Source organism: Suricata suricatta, chromosome 6 (genome assembly GCF_006229205.1).
Source record: "Suricata suricatta isolate VVHF042 chromosome 6, meerkat_22Aug2017_6uvM2_HiC, whole genome shotgun sequence".
In the NCBI taxonomy this organism is placed as follows: Eukaryota; Metazoa; Chordata; class Mammalia; order Carnivora; family Herpestidae; genus Suricata; species Suricata suricatta.
Window position 1 is genome coordinate 118,113,840 of NC_043705.1, and position 14,303 is coordinate 118,128,142.

Sequence of the window (14,303 nt, forward strand, 5' to 3'; positions counted from 1 at the left end):
ACTTCCCTCCTAGATGCACGAGGAAGCGGAGGCTGTGCTGGCAACACCCCCAAAACAGCCTGGACTGGACGCATCTGCTGAGTCCTGACCTCGGTGTTGATCGCCTGTATGGACGGACACCATATATACTCAGACTTGTGGAGTTCCTAAAAGCCTCAGAACATGCTGACTGCCGGGGCACAGGACAGGAGAAGCTTCTGCCCCAGCCATCACCGGGACACGCACACTGGGACCCGCAGCCTTCCCCAGCCGGAGCAGCTTCCTCTTGTCCCTGCTGAGCCCTTGCGGGGGTTCGTTGTCCATCACCAGTTTTCAGAATTTTAGTTACCATTGTATGCAAGAGCCAAGCACTGAATACCGACATAGGGTTTCTATTTTTTCATTTTAAGAGCTTAAGAACAGTGGAACAGTAATAGGATATGCAGAAGCACCCTTCACATAGTTACTTCTGAATTCTTTTTTTAGGGTAAATCTAAAGATGCCTTGTTTGTTAACTAATTCGTGGAAACGAGGAATCAGTGTCTCAGAGGCTGCACCCTGTTCCCACAGTGGGGTGTTCTAGAACTGCTGGTATCAGAGGGGGAACTTTGGCCCTTCTGTGTTTTTCCTAATGTTTGTAACACTACTTCAGAGGTTTGTAACCTCAAAGCAAAAGAAGAGCCTCAACAACCCGGAACTTGTATAAGTTATTTTTATGTTGCTAGACTTGCATCACAGTTTGTCTTCTGTCTCTTCGGTTTTGTTGCAGTGCATTATTAGAGGCTATTTGAAGCAGTTAAGGTTTTTCACTACAGTTCTTGATTCAGATCAGAACATCATCTTATAATTCAGAATATGCCCCATTTGTAGACTGCACATGTTTTCAGTGGACCTCTCCTTTTCATCCACTTCCCCGTATCACCAGTTGTAAGCAGAACTAGAACGAGCAGTAGTAAATGAGACCTAACGCAAAAGAAAGCAGTAAATTGACACTTTGGATTTCCTGAGGAGGAGATGTTTGCCTCTGAATCACACATTCCGTGGGAAAAGAAGAGCCATATTTCTTTTTAAAAAATCATTAATGCAACTTTAATTATGACTAAAACTTGTAGTGAAAAGCCTTAAGTACCAAATTGTGAAGCAGCAGTGATTTCATTTTTATAGCAGTGTTCTTGTTTTGCACAAACTAAATGCAGTGATAGGTGAGTTTCTATCAATACAATGATTGCCCTTATCATATTTGTGAAGCTATTAAGTTGATGAGGGCAAGGATTTGTTTATTTGTGTGTTTAATTTGTATATGTTTAAAGATTTTGGAAATCCTTACAGGAATTAAACATATATGCAAATTTGTATATAAAAATAGCATGGCCGTCACCATTAGAATGCTTGTAAATGAAAGGATGATCTTTTTTGAGGTCTGTATATAATAGAAAAAAAACCAGCTGGACGGATTAGGACCCTTTTTTAATTCGTTTATACCATTTTTACAGTTCACATCAGCTTTGACACATAGTACCTTGATTAATATTTTCCCATATTACAGATCGTTTTTATAACGGGCTTGTTCTTTGAGATCTCTGTAAAGAATCCTGTGAACTAGAAAACATAACTCACAGAGATACCTTTTTTTTTTTTTTTTTTAATTTTTACTGGCACTGAAAGTTCCAGCCGGGATGAAGCGTCCATCTCCCCGCGCGACCCCTCTCTGACTGCACTTGTGCGAACTGCTCTCCGTGCGCTGCGCAGCGGCTTCCGCTGGAGCGAGGCGGACAAGGGCTGTGAGCTGCTGCTCCTGTCAAACAGTGGTTCTTCAGATTCTCACTCATAAAACCAAGTGACAACAACATATTTTTTTAACTTTAATTTATCACTGAACCCAAGTGTTTATTTAAATGTTAACAGTACTTTTAAGAGCGTTGGTTGCCTGTCACCTTGGTCTTTGGTTTTGGATGATTAAACTGCCTTCCAGAGAACCAAATGTTAGAGATACTAGACCAAATAGTGGTTAAAAACTCCAAAGGAGGTAATTTAGTAATCTTACTCATTCATGATGGGGTTGACATATTTTAGACATCCATTTTAAACACTACCTCACTTAATATAGAATATAAAATCTGTGGTTTAATCCCTTGAAAGTTCATAGTAATTCTTTCTTACACACACACACACAGACACACACACACAGACACACACAACACTGATCCCCATCCCGGATCCCATTTCACTCATCCATCCTGGAATCAAGTTTTTGTTACTAATAGCCTGAACAGTTTTTTGGGTTTTTTTTGTTTTTTTTACTATTACTTTGAAAGACATGTATGTATGCATTATAGTAATTGCCTATAGCACTTAGTTTGGGGAGACAGAATTTTGTGGTTATCAGTAATCTAAGGACAAAAAAATGCCTATACTTAAATGAATAGTGCTGTTTGGTTTATCCATGTTTCACTGATGGGTCTAATATGTTTTCAAGTACTCATTTGTATAAAAGTAGGCTTTTATGATGAAAGATGCTCCCAGGCAGTGCCAAGTGATTAACTTAGTATTTAAAAATTTTAAATTATAGCAGAGAAGATTAGGAATGGTGTCAGTGGTAATAGAAATAATTGAGAAAATCATCTATAAATAATAGATAACTACCAAACTATAAAATACCAAAATAATGTCAGTACTGTAGTTTTTTGAGATCTTAGAATTAATCTTAGTCCATATAAAGTTATACTATTGATAATTACTGATAATTTGGAGGATTTGGGGCAGTCATGCTAGTTGTAAACTGTGAATAATTAATGAAGTGAATTGTCATTTCTAAGTGAAATTTTTTTTCAAGAGCAGATTTCAGCTTCACATACTAAAGTAATTACTGATAAAAAATAAGGAAATTAGAGATTAGTATTAATACTTAAATATGGTCTAAAGTTTCTTATACTTTTATTTCCTATTTATGCCTAGGTAGATTTGAGGGGAGAAAACGTCTCCCTAATAAAAATTTTCTAAGGAAGATTAGTAGCAGAAGTAAGACAGTGACTTTAAAATAGAAGCTCTTCGGAGGGCTATACGTCATTATACTAGTTACTGTAACATCATGTGTACAAGTTCTTTTGAAGTAGTAGCTTTAATAGTTTCCAGCTCTTTTATCCAGGGCTTGAGAGAATTGACGCTGAGTTTTTCAGGGCACATCGCAGTAGTAAAGTGTTCAACAGTGAGGCGTCCGTGCTTATTTCAGTTTGTCTACTGCTCTTATATAAATTGTTTTTTCATTCCTTTCAGAGGATGCCTTTTTTCCCCACATTAAAGCACAGATCATTGAGCAATAAAAACCAATCAAATTGTCGTCCAAATTACAACCGCAGTTGTTTCTGCATGGGAAGAGTGAGGTGCTAACTTTGTGTGAGATTAACTTTGTAAACCACGTTGGGAAAAGTCCTTTGAACGGAAGGTTTTCCCCCTTTTGTTTTATGCTTCCAGTGTTGTCTCAAATTCACAATCCAGGACACATGGGAAGAAAGAAGGTAGGACTAATTAATTGAGAGAGTTTTAGGAGAAGAACTGAGGGAATAAAAGAACATTTCAGGTTTTCCAAAGTGTAAGTTGGGGAAGGTCTCCCTTGCCTCCCGGTTCGGGACGTCCATTATTACCAGCTTCCTTTGCGGAGTGTCACCACAGTGAGAGTTTCCTTAGAAGGGGGCACTAGTGGGATGGATAGCAGTGTTCCTCAGTGTTGAAATCTGTGAGAATCTAGGGACATTCTTTCTCTTTTAGTTCCAGGTTTCCGGGTAGATTTCATTCAGAGCAGGTTTATGTGACTCACAGAATGTGGACCCCCACCCCCACCCCTTGGGCGTATTTTTGTAATGTAGGTGGATGTTGCCACAACATGCATTAATTGCACATCTTATTTGATTTTCTTTATAAAATATTTAATTTGAAAAATATAATTTATGCCAAAAAGTATACCTTGTAATTTTGCCACTAACTAGGTTGATCCAGCACAAAATTAAAGTCTTGGGGCAGAGGCGGGGAGATAAAAATGTTTCATAGGTAATCATTGAAAAAAGTTCCATTACTGGCCTGGCAGAAAGCCTGCAGCTGCATTGTAAAAACAGATGGTGCAGATTAGTTTTGGAAAGTGGTGAGTAAGGGGTTGTGAATAAAATCTCAGTCATGACGCTCCCTAACCACGTGATACTCTTCTTTATTTAGTAAGAAGCTGCTACGTACTTGGAGGTTCTGGTGTTTGTAGGTCACTGAACAGACATTGAAATCTGATTTATATTGTATAACTGTAACATAGAAAGAAAAAGTATTTATATATTTTCCGTAAGAATATTTCATTGAGTTGTGTATAATTTAAAGAAGGTTTGTCCCCAAATGGTTTTGCTCACCTTGATTTTTGTGTGTGTGTGTGTGTGTGTGTGTGTGTGTGTGTGTGTGTGGTTTTTCTTGTTTTTGTATAATGTGTACAGTTTATGTCAAGGGCATTAAAAGCCTCCTGCAGCATAATCTTATCAAAGGGATACGTTGTTAATAAAATGTACTTAAAATTCTTAAAACTTGTGTTGGTCTATTTGAAATTTTAAAACAATCAGTGGATTGAATTGTGTTGATTTGAATTATGTGCCACTGGGGCTGATAAGCATGACTTCTGGTAAAAATGACTTTTAGGTTCTACAGGTAAGAGTCCAGTTTGGTAACACATTGGTGGCCAATTCCAGAGGTTTTAAAATACGTATATTTAAGCATTCTTGATAATCTAAACAAATACCTTTATATATTTTTTTAAACTTCAAATCATTATAAAGGGTTTGAAAAACGATCTGTCTTTAAAACAGTTGTAAATTTTGAGGAGATACACAGTGTAAGTGATGATGGTATGATGATGACTTTTAGTGGAAGGAATTTGATTTCTCCAGCTCAATCTGGTCATCAGATGGGTTATCATATAGCCACCTAGTGGCAAGAGAAAATGCCACAGGGGCAATTACCAAGGCTGGAGAATAGAATTCAACGTGGAAGCTGGGTCAAAGCTAGGTTACAGTTGACTGTATGTGGTGAAGGTCGTGTCACTTGCAGAAGTAGGTTGTTTGGATAGCTTGGCCCTTGGGCATATTTCTGTGTATCATTTTCCCATCACCTAATGTGTATGTATGCTGTTGGCCCCAAAATAGACTTAAAAAAGCACACTTAATCATCATCATACAGCTGATCTTTGAAATTTGTGGGCCTAAACTTCAGAAAGTTTATTTCATTTAAAAAGACAACTCTTTGGTATATAAAAACACTTGAAGTACCTTCTTAGTCCATTTGGGCGACTCTAATAAAACATCACAGACTGGGTAGATTACAAACAACAAAAATTTATTTCTCCAGTTCCGGAGACTGGAGAGCTGAGGCCAGCGTGCTAGCACTGAGTGGGGGCCCTCTGCCAGGTCCCAGGGTTCCCATGTGCTGATGTGGCAGAAAGAATAAGGAGCCCTTGGGATGTCCTGACTGCATCCATCCCGAGTACCTGAGGGCTCAGTCGTGTGACCTAATCACCGTGTGACCTAATCACCTTCCAAAGTCGTCGTCTCCTAATCCCAGTATCTCTGGGGGTTAGGATTTCAACATAGAAATTTTGAGGCCATTCATTCAGACCATAGCAACTACTTTTGCGTTGATTAAAAAAAATACTATAAAAGCTTGTTTCTTTAACGCTTATCATTTTTAATTTTGTTTTTTTAGTGTTATTTATTTTTCAGAGAGACAAACAGAGTGCAGAGTGCAAACAGAGGAGAAGAGAGAGAGGGAGACACAGAAACTGAAGCAGGCTCCAAGCTCTGAGCTCTTGACACAGAGCCTGATGTGGGGCTCGAGCTCACGAACCGTGAGATCATGTCCTGAGCTGAAGTTGGATGTTTAACGGACTGACCCACCCAGGTGCCCCTCTTTAATGCTTATCTTGGAAGATTAAGTCAACTGCCTTTGCTTGGTGCTTTAAATTGAATATATTTAGTTATTGTATATCCTTTAACTGCTCATTCTGAAGGCATTTTCTCTTCTGTTGTATCTCTTCAAAGGTTTTTAAAGGTTCTCCTTTATGTAAGATGTTTAATATGTTTTGTAAACTTTCTTAATTTTATTTTTTAATTTTTTAAAAATATTTATTTTTGAGAGAGTGCGAGCAAGGGAGGGGCAGAGAGAGAGGGAAACACAGAATCTGAAGCAGACTCCAGGCACAGAGCCCAATGTGAGACTCGAACTCACAGACCATGACATCATGACCAGAGCTGAATTTGGGCGCCCAACCGTCTGAGCCACTCAGGCGCCCCAGTTTTGTAAATTCTTTGCAACGAAAGCCAGTTTTCTTTCCCTGGAGCTCTTAGAAGAAATACTAGATGTTGTCTAACAACTTGATCTCCTCCGAAAATACACATTCTAGCCGGGGATCAGTTTTGCCAGACTCAGCAGGAGTCAGGTGTTGGAACGGGAGCACAGGCAGCTGTGGTGCAAAGTCCATGGTTCGGTCATGGGGCGGGTTATGTTAAGAAGAGTAGAACTTCTTTAGAGAAAGCAGCAGATGAGATCCTTTGATTTGCTTCCAAATACCAGGAGGGAGAGTGGACAAGGGTCTGGATGGGCTGCAACAGCCATGGGTTGGTTAATGGCTCTTGGGCCTGATGATGTATAAGGGTTGGTTAAACTCACTTCTGTGTCATTTGAAATTCTCCAGGAGTCTTTTTTTTCCATGAGTATTTTTTTAATCCTTACAATTCTGATACTGAATACAAATTTCAAAGGTTCTCAAGAACATTGTTTAATGCTGTTAGATGGCATATAGTATTGACAAAGGTTTTAAATCTAACCACATTTGGTGTTAGGGTCACGGGAGAATCTTTGTAGCCAAAACCGCAGTCCTAGTGATACTGTAAGCATAAAGTCACGTAGCCCCACATTTCTGGTTGGTATTTTGCTATATGATTCTGAGTTGCATGTGCATCCAAATGCCTGGGAGGGAGCTGATGAAATACATAGTTTGGGTCTCAAGCCACAGAGATTCTGATGAGGTTTGGAGTGGTACCCCAAAATTTATGTTTTTAGTAAGCTCATGAGGTGACTTATTGGCTACACTTACTGTTAAGTTTTCATCGCATTGAGGTAGAGAAAACACAAAATGCAGTTGTGACAAAATGCTTTTTGCGACAAAGATGACTTCAAGGTTTTGTGGGTTGTTGTTAAAAGAAAATCCATATGAAAGACACTTTATAAATCTGTCTTCACGGCCTTTGCTACTTGTATAGTTGCATCATGAGAAAGGAGCAAGGAGGCTAAATGATGACAATACTGGTCCCCAAAACGTATTATATGACGTTAGGAGTACATGCCCAGTTTCCCCAGCAAAACGTTTAGTGCTGTGTATGGAAAAGGTTGAAAAGCCTGAACAGAAGCCCCGTTTGTGTTGGCCCATTTGGGCCAGCTGACAGCCACTTTACTCGGAGGCGTGGGTCTTCTGCTTCGGTCTTGGCTGTGCGGTGCTGATGCGAGAGCAGGGCATGTGGTGGCAGAGGCGGTGTTGTTTCCAGCACAGCCTGTGCTGAAGGCCTGCTGTGCCCCTGGTGCCTTGTACATACTGGTTCCGGGAGACAACGCTGTGCTGAGCGAACACAGAGCTTCCCGGTCTGTGTATAGCTTTGCACGGTGATGTCTAAAAGCAAGCCCAACAATGAGGTTGCACTTTATTCAGTATGTTAGCGTATCAGGAATATAAATGAAGACAGGGCCCGGACCATCGCAAACCTCAAAGGGTACCAAATGAAAACAGGTCATTTATATATAGTAGTTCTTGAAGAAGAAAAAAAGTCAGAAAATGTGAATGGAATTAATAACAACGTTTTCTTGTTTCTGTTCTGAGGTAGTTGTCAAAAATGGTCAAAGACTGCTGTCTACCAAGGTGGAGTGCTGTTACCCTGACAGAGTCCCTGGCCAGTCCCGCCCTGTCCCTGTCCATAAACTCAGCGGAAAGGAGGTTGTAGGGACTCCTCCTGCTCATGCACGGGTCTTCCCATCTAAGGTCTGTGCCCCCGGGGGAGTTCCTGCTACCGCCTCAGTGGACTACAGATTATCATCACTTCAAGGCAAGGCTAAAATCTGTTTTACGCTCAAACACCTGTGACTTTTTCCATTAAACACACCCAGAATGCACTGACATTGACAATTCATGCTCTAGTGTCGAACCTTCTGCGGCCTTAAAACCTTAACTCTAGTCCCTTTACCCTAAAGACGCTGAACGTGGGGTTAGAACTTAATGGACCTATCTCCTCCCTAAAAACTGAACTTGGGGGACCACAGCCACCCAGTGTAGGACTGAGTGGGCGGGGTATATGGCTGTGTCAAGTGCCAGGCCTGCCGTTGGAGAGGTGAGCCTGGAACACACAGCGGCCAGGGGAGCCCAGCCTCGCGCGCCTGCCGTGTCTACGCAAGCCTGCTCCAAGGAGGAATGCTAAGTTCCATAGCTCCTGACCTCTGAAACCGAGCCAGACCGTAGTGGTCACATGCCCCCCGGTGACCGCTCAGTGGGTTTACGAGCTGAGGCATCTGGTGAAAGAACGGTGCCGCCAATGCTCCCGTTCGTGTCTATGTAGCAGAAAGGCAGGAGTTGGGTATATGCGGATTAGTGGTAGTGCTCACCTTCATCTAAAGGGGTGATCGAGGGAGGAGAGGCCAGACCCATGGGTATGGCCATTTGCATTTTATACTCTGAACACAGTGCTGGCTCTGGTGGATTCGTGGGGAGACTGGACTTGTCTCCACACAGGGGTGAGGCCAACTGGGACACATAATTCAAATTCGTTTCTCCAGCTGGGATTTCTCCTAGGGAGTTGACATAAGTTTTTCCTAGTGCCTTTAGGACATTTTCAGATGACGTCAACAGTCCCAGCTGACTTGGCTGCTCCTTAGGGGGTCCCGGGACAGGGCCACAAGACTCAGAAGCTGCCTGATTATAGGTGAAGTTCTCAAAACAGATGCAGGGCCCAGGCCCCGGGTAGCTCTTCTCTGTCGGGAGGAGGTGAAGGTAGGTGGGCTTGGTGGGTTCCGTTTCTATGAGTGACTTCCTAGCACCTTCCCGCTTGTTTATGACTTCAATAGCATCTGGAACACAGTCCTTGACGTTCATTATTGTTAGGCGAGGGTTCTCCTGGAACAAAAAGACACACAAATTGTGTGTGCAGGTGTGTGTTAGAGTATATAAAGTATGTGTGCGTGCGCGTCAGAGTATATGAAGTATGTGTGTGCGCGCGTCAGTACGTGAAGTACATGCGTGCGCATCAGAGTATGTGAAGTACGTGTGCGTTCGTCAGGGTACGTGAAGTATGTGCGTGCGCGTCAGAGTATGTGAAGTATGTGTGCCCGCGTCAGTACGTGAAGTACATGCGTGCGCGTCAGAGTATGTGAAGTATGTATGTGCGCGCGTCAGTACGTGAAGTACATGTGTGCGCGTCAGAGTATGTGAAGTACGTGCGCGTTAGTCAGAGTACGTAAAGTATGTGCGTGTGCGTCAGAGTATATGAAGTATGCACGCGCTCGTCAGAGTATATGAAGTATGTGCACGCGCTCATCAGAGTATATGAAGTATGTGTGTGCGCTCATCAGTACATGAAGTACGTGCACCCATGCGTCAGAGTACGTAAAGTACGCGCGCACGTCAGAGTATGTGAAGTATGTGCGCGCGCATCAGAGTATGTGAACTCTGTGCGCGCTGTGTCAGAGCATGTAAACTATGTGAAATGCACTCCGGGCTTCAGGTTGCGTGTGTTTTGTCCGGGTCACAGGTTAACAGGAGGTGCTGTCACAAACCAAAGGATTTCCCCTGATGGAAGGCCTCTCAAGGATCTGTTCACCCATTTCACAGCTATGGGAGACGACGCTCTATCACATCTTCTAAGGAAGTCTAGAAGGGTATTATTACAGCCCTAACCCTGGATTAGTCTTTAATAGATACATGGGATATATACAATTTCCCAGCATTTACCTTGGATTTTATTAATGATAGAACGCTGCTCTTGTAAGGATCTGGAATGTCAGGGTAACACTTCTCCTTCATCCTGGAAAACAGTGAAAATTAGACTGGATTTTGCCATGGAGTGAACAGTTAAGAGAACTCTGGAGTCAGATTCCTGGGTTCTAACCCTCACTCTTTGACTGTGACCTTGGGCAGGCTATTTAACTCCACTATGCTTCCATCTACTCATCCCTTTGTTGGAGACTACGATCGTATTTACTGGTGGTGTTGGGAGAATTAAATGAGCTGTAGGTAAAGTGCTTAGAATAGAACACCGCCAAGCACACACTACATGAAACACCATAATATTAGCTAGTGTTACTGAACAGGCTTTGCAGTCTTTTCAAATGGCTATTGCTTTTCTTCTGTCTTGACCTGAAAAGCAAAATCGTTAGTAATATTTTCATCTAAGTCTCTGTCCTTCGCCTTTGTAGCACCTTCTCCCATGTTATTCAGTGTGATTTTTATCTTATTAAACTCTTTTCTAGATATTTCTCTGACTTTCTTCTTGGATAAGATCTTCCCCACACACTTACCATTGACTTTTCAGGTAGCATAAGATCGTGAGGAGCAAAATGCAGAGGATCATGGGGACTAGTATACGTATCAATATACGGGCTGGAAAAGAAAGCAGAGAGACTTCATGAGCACTCTTCCCTCCTCAAAGGAACAAAAGTAAGTTTGAGAGTAATTTTACACAGTTATTATTCTTAAAAAGTCTAGTTTTCCAAGTTTCAATCGGAATTCTGGCTGATGGGGTGGGGGTGGGGGTTCTACCACCCACCCAGCACAGGGACCATGCGCATCAACACCTTGACTTGGACTTGTTCCCTCCCCTGACAGATTGGATCACTACTCCCAATTCTTCATGCCCCACGTCAGCTTTATACCCCGCCCCTCCCTTGCCAAAGCCTCACAGTGAATGGAATGTACTTCTCTGTCCCTTGACTCAGGGCTCAGTCGTGTGATTAGGTTTGGCCAACAGGCTGGTAGCGGCTGTAACACTGGCGGCTGCTCAAGTGCACTTGCACAGTTTGCCCTCCTGGGCCCCTGTGAGTCGCCGGGAGAATGGGTCTCTCACAACCACATTTTAGCCTGAGCCCCAGACTGAAGCTAGGGAACCAACCCAAACCTGACGGGAGCCCGGAGTCCAGATGTGATCAGTCAAGCCATTATTTGTTTTTGTAGGCCACCGAGATTTTGAGGGCTTTTGGTACACTGTAGAGTTAGTCTCAGATAAAATGACCAGAATGTGTCTTAACCTGGGATAATTATCCCATATTTATTCGTCAGATAGGTCAGCTGTTGGTGCTTCATTTCCTTAAATACCGTCTTTTCTGTCCCCACTGCTTGCAAGCCTAATGAATAATAATTCCATTGAGCCAGTAAATACCCTCTTTTGCAGATACAAATCTCATGGGGAAGGGTTGGTGGGCTAACGGTCATTCACATGTACACACGTACATAGTATTTCTGTTCAGTCTGTTTGCTTCCCTGCGCCAGCCGCACCCCACCCCACCTGCTCACCAGCCCGAACGACATCTGGCTGTCCCGGAAGGACTGAGGTTTGATTTGGAGCTGGGGAAATGGTGGATAATGTTGGGATTCTGTAAGGGAGGATGGGCCTGGGTAGCTGCCCAGCCCAGTGCTGTGAGGCAGGACAGGGGTCTGAAGAAAGGGACACACAGAAAGGTGAGACCGTGAAGCAAACACCTCAACAAGTGGCTTACAGTTAAACCAGATGGCAGAAAGGGGAAGATACTCTCTTCCTAACTCCACTAAAGAATACTTTGCTCTCAGGGCGCCTGCGGGGCTCAGTTGGTTAAGCGCCCGACTTCAGCTCAGGTCAGGATCTCATGGTTGTGGGTTCAAGCCCCGCACTGGGCTCTGTGCTGACAGCTCAGAGCCTGGAGCCTGCCTCAGATTCCGTGTATCCCTCTCTCTCTGCCCCTTCCCCACTGTGCTCTGTCTCTCAAAAATAAATAAATGTGAAAAAAAAAGAATACTTTGCTCTCAACTCAGCACTTTTGACTCCTATAACTGGTTTTAAGATTCAGTTAGCTTACAGACTTATAACTTCTTTAAGAACAAGCCTGGGGGCCTAGCCATGGTAGTTTCCCAGTTTCAGACTGGTTTTGCTAAGCTTTTTATTGAAATGCATTATATGCATTCAGAAAAGTGCTTGTAAGAGTACAGCTCAACGGATTTTCACAAGTGCCAACAAGCCATGTGACCAGGACCTAGAGCAAGAAAAGGAACGTTGTCAGCTCCCCAGAAAGCTCCCCTGGTGTCCCCGTCCAATCATCAGCCCTCCCGAGATAATGGGGTAGTTCGCCTTCTAATAACACAACGGCATTTGCCTCTCTCCGCAGCGGAACCCCACAGCAAGGGTCAGGTCTGGCTTCTGTTCCTCCGCGCTGCGTGTGTGAGATTCGCCCATATTATTTTTCAACTGCAGAATGTCATTTTCACGGCTGCAATCATGCAGCCATTTATTTTCCTTTTTAATAATAACCAATAAATCAATAAAAAGTCATAGCCGAGGCTGTGAATAAGGGAAATAAGTGAAATCAAGAAAATACATTTGAGATAAAGGAAGCTATTTGTGTTAGGTATGTAAGTGTGCACACACGCACACCCCTCAACCAGCTAAATAAATACCAAAGCTAGAAAAAAACCCAGCCTGAATATAAACTAAAAGTTTTTTAAGTTTACCCAAACACAGCAAAGAGTGCTCAAATAATATAAATCGTTGACTGAGATCTTAATTGGAAAGTTCTGACCTTCAACTTGGAAACCTGGGGCCACGTTGCAGCTGAGGAGGGAGCAGCCCCAATCTGCCAGCGCAGACACGGACGTCCTCACTGCCAGTCAGCAGCTCTGCCCTGCGGCCACCGGCAAAGGGACCTGCACTGAGGACCTAGGTCCGCTGGTAACTTCAGGCCGGCCTTTCAGCCCCTTTCTCAGGAAGGAGTGTCTTCAAAGGTCCTTGGGGACCTTCCACGATGCACTATTTGATACTTGCTTTTCCCCTTCTTCCTCCATTAGTCTCTTCCTCCCCCCCTCCCATCTTCTTGTTTATTGAGGTCAGTGCTCACCACCAGACTCTGGTTTCCCAGTCACTGGCTCCTGCTTTTCTCCCTGCCCTCTTCTTTCAAGCCAAATGCATTTTTAAAAATTTTTAATATTTCTTATTGAGAGACAGAGCACAAATGGAGGAGAGCACAAATGAGGGAGGGTCAGAGAAAGAGGGAGACACAGAATCAGAAGCAGAGTCCAGGCTCTTAGCTGTCAGCACAGAGCTCGACATGGGGTCTGAACCTATGAACCGTCAGATCATGAGCTGAGCCAAAGTCGGGACGCTCAACCGACTGAGCCACCAGGCGCCCCTCAAGCCAAATGCATTTTAAAAAGTGGATCTCTTTATCTCACTTCCCCCCACCAATCCGCAAACAGCAGATTTGCGCAGGAGCCTGATCCCCAGCGGACTCCACCCCACCTCTTTAAACTGCCCCGGCGGGGGGGGGGTGGGGGGTGCGGTGTGCGGCTCCACTGTGACAAACACCCCCTCATCCAGACAGGGGGCCTGGGGCTCCAGGGAGTGGCTCAGGGCCACCGAGACAGAGGAGGAGGGTTCCAGGTTGTAAGTCTGTCAGATTAGCCCTACCCTTGTCTGGAATGGAGTGGGATTCTGCATGACCGTTTTTGTGTGGGGTTTTTTTTGTTTTTTTTTTTTTTGTGAAACAGAATCCCATCTAGAGAAAGAAAAGAGAAGAAAGGTTTAAAAATTCCTGATCTCCGCAACTCACAGTATTCGTCCTGAGTTGTGACCTTTGTAAAAGTGCCGAGGGGGCCCTCGCCAGCACTGGTGTACGGCGTGAGGAAAAACTCGTAGAAGGACGCCGGCTGTAGGTTCTGCACGACAAATGTCTTCTGTTTGGGGTTGTCAATTTTGTATTTGCAACATACTGAACCATCTGTAATTAAAAGAAAAATTTCTTTTCAAGAAAAATAATGAGTGCGAGAGAGATCTTACAACAGGGCTGCGCACTAATAATCCTCATGTTGACTCAGCACCATCAACATCTTCCAGCAATCAAATAGTAAATCATACTTTCATTACTCTGGGTCACTGGGAAAATCTTGAAGACGTGGCCAGAAAAGCTGCTGAGCCCGGGAGAGTACACAAGTCTGGGAGAGACAGTGAGAGCTGGAGAGAGACTTAACAATATACTGGAATAACGTTTAACAGAGGAAAAAAAAGGAAAAGGACTCCCCAAGA

At 43.5% G+C, this 14,303-nt stretch overlaps 2 protein-coding genes across 8 annotated transcripts in view; one reads left to right on the forward strand and one right to left on the reverse strand.

Moving 5' to 3' along the window:
* Positions 1 to 4,535, forward strand: part of RICTOR (RPTOR independent companion of MTOR complex 2) — a 106,707-nt gene extending 102,172 nt beyond the window's left edge. For all 7 annotated transcript variants that reach the window (XM_029940970.1, XM_029940972.1, XM_029940971.1 and 4 more), the window contains one exon: positions 14 to 4,535. In XM_029940970.1, coding sequence (XP_029796830.1) covers positions 14 to 88 — 75 coding nt within the window. In that variant the 3' untranslated portion in view covers positions 89 to 4,535. The remainder of the gene's footprint in view (positions 1 to 13) is intronic.
* A 2,223-nt stretch (positions 4,536 to 6,758) lies between these two features.
* Positions 6,759 to 14,303, reverse strand: part of OSMR (oncostatin M receptor) — a 41,008-nt gene continuing 33,463 nt past the window's right edge. Inside the window, exons 15-19 of the mRNA XM_029940979.1 lie at positions 13,831 to 13,998; positions 10,558 to 10,639; positions 9,992 to 10,064; positions 8,650 to 9,157; positions 6,759 to 7,666 (exon numbers count right to left, since the gene is read on the reverse strand). Of these exons, the coding sequence (XP_029796839.1) occupies positions 7,368 to 7,666; positions 8,650 to 9,157; positions 9,992 to 10,064; positions 10,558 to 10,639; positions 13,831 to 13,998 (1,130 nt within the window). The 3' untranslated portion in view covers positions 6,759 to 7,367. The remainder of the gene's footprint in view (positions 7,667 to 8,649; positions 9,158 to 9,991; positions 10,065 to 10,557; positions 10,640 to 13,830; positions 13,999 to 14,303) is intronic.